Below are 7,568 nucleotides of genomic sequence, written 5' to 3'. Positions count from 1 at the left end.
ACAGTTCAGAGAGCTGCAGGGTACCCATGTATTCAAACAAGGATTAGGACTTGGGTACTCACCATATGACTGAGCTCAGTCCCTGTGATGTCTATCTGCTTCTTCTTTTGATGGGTCTGGTCTTGAATATGAAATACTATTCCTTATGAATATGCAAATAGTCTGAGCTGCATCATGGTAAGTATGGGAATATCTGCGCACTGAGAGCATCACCCAACAACTGCACCCTCCACTACAGAATCCTCTGAGAGCACAGCCAGTCACCATGACCTGGAGCTGGAGAATCCTCTTCTTGGTGGCCCTGGCTACAGGTAAGTGACTCCCAGTCTCTGGGCTGAGGAGGAGAAAAAGGCCAATCAAAGATGAATTCATCCCCACCTGCTCTCTCTCCACAGGTGTGTACGCCCAGGTCCATCTGTTACAGTCTGGGGCAGAGGTGAGGAATCCTGGAGCATCTGTGAAGGTCTCCTGCAAGGCATCTGGATACACATTCACTAACTACTATATGCACTGGGTGCAACAGGCCCCAGAACGAGGGCTTGAGTGGATGGGACAAATTGACCCTGAAGATGGTGCCACAAATATTGCACAGAAATACCAGGCTAGAGTCACGCTTACGGCAGACACATCCACAAGCACGGCCTACATGGAACTGAGAAGTCTGAGGCCTGAGGACATGGCTGTGTATTACTGTGCTAGACACAGTGTGAGAACCCACATCCTGCATGTGTCAGAAACCATGAGAAGGGACGGCTTTGTTGGTGGGTTGAGGAGGAAGGGGACAGAGTATGCCTGACTTCCTCATACAAATGAGTCAGAAGTTTGGGATAAAAATAATGCTTTTGTGTGCACACCAACCTCTGTAGAAAGATTGGAAGAGTCCAGAAACACTGTAGAAAGATAAGGCTTGAATACTTTGCATCTAATTTTTTTCTTTTTCATTTTTTCAGAGGGATATATGCAACCTCTATGTGGATGGAGGGAATGTCTGTCAAAGCACCGTTTGGGAAGATTATGAGGAGGCAAGCTGCAGAGTACAGGAATGTAGCTCAGTCCCTAACAAGTTCTGAATGTCTTCCTCTATTTTTGAAATATGACCATGTGCTTGGTGAAAAGAAATGATATGAAATGGAGGGATTTCTATGGATGAATGTCTATACCCCAACTCCATTGAGCATCACACACAGTACATTCTGGTAGGAGACTCATGAACTCATGGTCACAAGTCACGGTCTGACAGATGTGCCAAGTGCAAGCTCACTCTACAGCAGCTCCTCATCCTTGCAGTCTACCTTTCAGTGCTGAGTGCAGAGGCTCCTCCCCAAGGACTGCTGCCTGAAAGAGTCCCTGTCCCTGGGGTAGTTATGCAGAACAGGAGCTGCAGGAGATGTTTGTAAGACTCGCTACCTGCCATGCAGTATTTACTGTGATCACTGGATCCTGGTACCACACACATGGCTCAGGACTACACATGTTTGATGTCCTACTGCCTGGAGGTCTACAAGAAATCAAATCCACTAGGCTACACTCAGTGCTGGGAGGGATACACCCCTGCAGGAGCGCTGGGTTTGAGTCTATTTTTCTAGGTTTCCAGAGCTTCACCCCTTGTATTTTCAGACTCGTGACTCCTTACTCAAACCTACCGGCAAGAAGACCATTGATTATATATGGTCACATGACTCAACTCTTCTACTGGGGCATAACCTTCCTCTGCTGCCTCTCAAAAGAGCACTTGACATGACATTAGGAACCACCCAAATTCTCCTGAAAGGAAGTTCTGCTATTTTACTTAAGTATAGTTGACAGACAGTTACATGTTTCTGAAGGACGACACAGTGACTGGACAAGATTATATGGTGTGCTGTGCTCATCACAGGGGTATCTATTATCAGGGAAATATTTGAATCTTAAGGTCTCTATGTTAATGAAATAAGGCAAATTCTCATTCATCTTATAAGAGAACCCTCACAATTTCTAGTCATTATCAAGCCACCACAGTCGACCATCAGGACTCCAAGCTCCACATCCATCCGGTATACCCATATATTTATCACATCCCTACAGCCCCCAAAGCCTCAGTCTAGTAATGCATAAACTCCAGTTCAACATCTATGTATCCTCACCCAAAATCCCCACATCTCATCATCTAAAACACATACAGGCAGCACTCTGAGTGGAAATCCATCCTGGGAAATTCTCCTCTTCACCTGAGAACCCATGATACTCAAAAATACATTATATGTTTCCAAAATGTCTGGTTCAGCCTACAAGGAACATCAGTTGGAGACACTCCCATTGCATGGATCACATAGAGGGACTAAAGGGATTAACCATTGTTTTTATGAACAGCTGGGAAACAATTATTTTTTGAGGCCTGAGATTCTCTGTAGTAGAGAACTCTACACTGGGTCTATGGCTCTGCACCTCGGGTCAATTTTCCTTTTTCAGGATCTGTGCCAGTGTGAGACTATGCCTCCTTTCACTGGAATGCTCCCTGCTAAGAGAATCTGGGGAGAAATTGGCCACTTTTCACCTTGCCCTCTCTTCCCATTCAGCCCTAGGTGGGAATGACCATACCTCTCCAACTTTGTCAAAACTGTGTGGGACTCTGTTGCATGAGGGATTCACTGCACCTAGATAAGATCATGCCACAGCAACACTACAAAACTGATAATAATCACATTTATTGAAGATTCAGATTTCCTGATTTTCACAAATTTGTGGAGCTTAGATTGGCCAACATGGATGTTCATATGTATAACTGGTACTATTCCAGAAATGTCCAGTGTCTGCATGTCATTTTACCTAGTGCTAATAACAATATGATTGGAGGAATTCTCCAGGACTTGACAAGAAAGGGGACCATCTCTAGTGTAGATATGGGGTGAGGTTGGGGGTGAACATGAAGCCAGCCAGCGACTCCTCAGGGCACCCTCCACAACACCTAAACAGCACCCCTATTCAGTCATGAGCTGATGAGGAGGGAGGAGGGTTAAACTTATGGTCCTCTGTGTCTCACGGGGCCAGCTGCCCATATCAAGGCCCCATATCCATGGACTTTTGCGAAGGGAATGTAGATTCACTGCACATAGCTCAAGAAGATGTCTGTTTACACAGTATATGAAAATGACCTGTGCATTGACCCTGTATTACTGAACATTTTCCTCCCTCTCTGCCTGGGTGGCTCGGTGGGTTGGGCCTCTGCCTTTAGCTCCAATCGTGGTCTTCGGAGTCCTGGGATCAGGCCCCGCTTTGGACTCTGCTCAGTGGGGGTCCTGCTTCCTCCTCTCTCTCTGCCTGCCTCTCTGCCTACTTCTGATCTCTCTCTCTCTATATATATATATATGTTAAATAAATAAATGAAATATTTATAAAATTTAAAAAAGCAAGCTAGGTCAAGAGTCTTGGAATAGCTTCCTGTTATCTGCCAGCTCACGTCTCTGCCTCTGTAGCTATGATGAGCACCTTCTTCCACTCCTGTTCTCTCGGTTCTGAAAGAGGGGATGTCCCAATGAGAGCTGGAGATGAATAGCCACAGCAAAGGGCTCACTGCTACTCCATGAGAGACTCACATCCATCCCATGCTGCAATGACTTGTATAACCCCACAGGTGTCAGACCCTTGGTGAAGACACAAGTCTTCCCAAATCCACCTTCCACTGTCAAAAAGGTAAGCACTGGGTTTAAGGTAGTGACAAAGGCAGTGACTCCTGGTCCAGGTTGGGAATCCTGTGTTCCACATTCATGCTTCTGGTCTTTACTTTCTGTGAGTGCTCAGGTCAAGGGCTCACTCAGGGAAGAGGATTTCTGCCCCATTCTAAAGTGCCTTCACTATCTTCTTGTTCTTTCTTCACAGGTATTCCACCCCAGGTCTTCCTGCAGGATTCTGGTTCTGGGTAAGTGAATCTCAGAGAGTCCCTTATTACTCATCTGCCTCTTCTCGAGTTCTCACTGAGCACTTCTTATCCTAATCCATCAGCCTCTGGGAAGTCACTGGGGTGGATCCCAGTATCTGCTGGGACAACGTTAAGTAATACAACCTATCTCTAAGGAGCTATCTTATAATTTCCAAGGACCCCTCCAAACAGCAGGGGATCCTGACAATGACCAGCATGGAAACTTCTCACCCAGTCATTTATTAACATGTATAGAGGATACAGAGACACAGCTCAGGTGGTTCCTTGACAAGATCTACCACGGGCCCTCCCCTGAGCCCCACTTCTGCAGAACTGGAAATTGTGGACAGATGGAATTTCCTGCCAGGCCTGAATTTCCTATACTAAATTCGCTGTCTCAGAGTCCTGACTTCCTTTTTCTTTTATTTTTTTAATTTATTTTTTATTTATTTTCAGCATAACAGTATTCATTATTTTTTCACCACACCCAGTGCTCCATGCAGTCTGTGCCCTCTATAATACCCACCACCTGGTACCCCGACCTCTCACCCCGGCCGCTTCAAAACCCTCAGATTGTTTTTCAGGGTCCATAGTCTCTCATGGTTCACCTCCCCTTCCAATTTCCCCCAACTCCCTTCTCCTCTCCATCTCCCCTTGTCCTCTGTGTTATTTCTTATGCTCCACAAATAAGTGAAACCATATGATAATTGACTCTCTCTGCTTGACTTATTTCAGTTAGCATCATCTGTTCCAGTCCTGTCCATGTTGCTACAAAAGTTGAGTGTTCGTCCTTTCTGATGGAGGCATAATACTCCATAGTGTATATGGACCACATCTTCCTCATCCATTTGTCCGTTGAAGGGCATCTTGGTTCTTTCCACAATTTGGCAACCATGGCCATTGCTGATACTACATCATTCTTAAATGGTCTATCCACCAAGAAGATCTAACAATTGTAAATATTTTTGCCCCCAATACAGGAGCGGGCAACTACTTAAGACAACAGTTAATCAAGATAAAGAGTCATATTGATATGAACACATTATCTGTAGGGAAACTTAACACACCTCTCGCAGTAATAGACAGATCATCCAAGCATAAAATCAATAAGGAAACAAGAGCATTGAATGACACATTGGACCAGATTGACCTCAACAATATATACAGAACTTTTCTCCCTAAAACAACAGAACACTCATTCTTCTCAAGTGCACATGGAACCTTTTCCAGAATAGACCACATACTGGGTCACAAATCAGGACTCAATCAATACCAAAAGACTGAAAATATTCCCTGCATATTCTCAGACCACAATGACTTGAAACTGGAGCTCAACCACAAGAAAAAGTTGTGGTTTTTTTCTGAAAAATAAAATAAGATGAGGGGAGAATTAAGACATATAAATTGAGGACTTGTCATAACGAATGCTTCATATATAAAATATAGATCACAAATAAATAAAATATATATAAATAAAAAAGGAAAAATAAAAAAAAATAAGTACGTGTATTTATAAAAATTAATCTTAAAAATATAAATAGAAAGTAATGTATAAAGTAAAGAAAGATGTTTCAGAAAATAAATCAGAAATAAAAAGAAAGAAAGCAAAGCCCACTTCCTTAGGAACTGAAAGGGTGCCACACTTTATGATCATTACACTTGGTGAGATGGAATTGTCCTGTGGATCTTCTGGGGGAGGTGCCTGCTGTGATTATTCTCAGCAGTTTGCCCTCATGGAAATGCACATTTTGGGAGCAGGGGAAAGAGCTTGGTGTAAGCAGGTCTGCCCTCCACTAGGTGCCACTATTTTGCTTCCTGATGGCACTGATGGGTAGGTTGAATATGCTATCTTCTCTCTAGGCAGGGGTTGAAATTTCACATACACCCCACTCTTCAGTTGAGTCCTCACAGAAGAGCAATCAACCCCTTTCTCTCCAATGTTTCCATCTGAAACCCATGTTCACCCTACCTTTGTCTCAGCTGCTGTATCTCAGGCATGTTTCAAAACTTCAAAATTAGGGGCGCCTGGGTGGCTCAGTGGGTTAAGCTGCTGCCTTCGGCTCAGGTCATGATCTCAGGGTCCTGGGATCGAGTCCCACATCGGGCTCTCTGCTCGGCAGGGAGCCTGTTTCCTCCTCCTCTCTCTCTCTGCCTGCCTTTCTGCCTACTTGTGATCTCTCTCTGTCAAATAAATAAATAAAATCTTTAAAAAAAAAAAAAAAAAACTTCAAAATTAGGAACCGCTATGGTGTGGACCCATGTTATTCCTCCAGGGGAGAGTCTCATATCTTTTTCCATTTGCTCATGACCAAATGGGAAGAGGAAAGACATCCTACAACCAGATTGTGGTTCACCGTTTTTGGCAAATCAGAGCATAAAGCCTGCACTTAGACTCACTGTTCAACTGGGTTCCAGGCTCTTTGCCTAGCATCTGTGCATCACAATGGTGCCACACATCCTTCTTGTGACTCAGCAGACCTCAGACTCTGGAATTCTGCCCCACTTTGACACTTCAGCACCTTTATGCCAGCCACATCCCCACAGAAGCACACTTCTAAAAGTTCAGATTTTGTGCTCTGCTGCTACAATACACCCTGGTAGCTTCCAGAAGCAGGCTCCATCCCTGATGTCTCCCCCACAGCTTTATCTGTCCCAAGACAACTCTCTGAACCTGCTACATAACAAAAGGAGGTTGGTTTTCTATTTGAAGACTTGTGGGTTTTGTTCTCTCAGACCTCTGATTGACTTCTTGGCTGCTCAGAATGGCTTGATGACTACATAGCTGTGTCCCAGAAATCCAATCTAGGGACCCCTTCTCCTCTGACATGCTAACTACTCCATCCCACATTTTCTAGTAGCAATGAGGGTGTAGTAAATCCCGTCTTCTGTATATGCTGAAGCTCAAAGTTGAAATCCAGTGTTTTATTTCAGAATACCCTAATTTATTTCTCTCTTTGCTCTGACCCCTTTGTCTTATGGTTCAATTGCTCTTTGAATGAGCAATTTGATTAAATATTATGCAATTGTTGTATTATTTTGTATTAATGGTTGACATATGTTTTCCACCTACATAACCTCATTCACTAGAAGACTCAGAGAGGAATGCACCTCCTGGCAGTGATCCCGGGGCTATGAGCAAGTTATTAAGGATGCACTCCAAGGAAAAGAATTGCGGGAATATTACTAGCACCACTCCATATCTCTGTGCAGTGAACACAGGTGCATTTTGGATGGCATGGCCAGTTTGCAGTATTCCTGATGCACGAGATCCATTCAGGGATGGAAACTGGAGGATGTGGAGACAGAACAGAGGTCCTGTAGTCATCCAGCAAGGTCAAAGGGTCTGAGCTGAGAAAAGGAATACAGAGGTAAATCAGAGCTGCAATGTGAAATTGAATAGGAATTGAATTTCCCTGCCACGTTTGTTGTCAAAGTTCCTGTAAATTCTTCAAAGAGGTTGAATGGTAGCATTTATTTATTTATTTATTTATTTATTATTTACTTATTTATTTACCAATCCCATTAGGATGAATTTACTAATTGAAAGTCAGAAGACGTGGAAAACTGAAAAAAAAAATTAAAATTCTTAAATTTTTTTAATTTCTTTTCAGCATAACAGTATTCATTATTTTTGCACCACACCTAGTGCTCCATGCAATCCATGCCCTCTCTA

General features: G+C 43.6%; 1 gene segment (V, D, J or C); it reads left to right on the top strand.

Moving 5' to 3' along the window:
- Positions 1-205: 205 nt before the first annotated feature.
- Positions 206-796, top strand: LOC131999480 (immunoglobulin heavy variable 1-69-2-like). The segment is given in 2 exon segments: positions 206-311; positions 396-796. Coding segments are annotated over 2 exon segments (447 nt in total).
- Positions 797-7,568: the final 6,772 nt, after the last annotated feature.

The sequence above is a fragment of the Mustela nigripes genome, chromosome 13, assembly GCF_022355385.1.
Source record: "Mustela nigripes isolate SB6536 chromosome 13, MUSNIG.SB6536, whole genome shotgun sequence".
Lineage (NCBI taxonomy): Eukaryota > Metazoa > Chordata > Mammalia > Carnivora > Mustelidae > Mustela > Mustela nigripes.
This window is presented reverse-complemented; position numbering and strand designations above follow the sequence as displayed.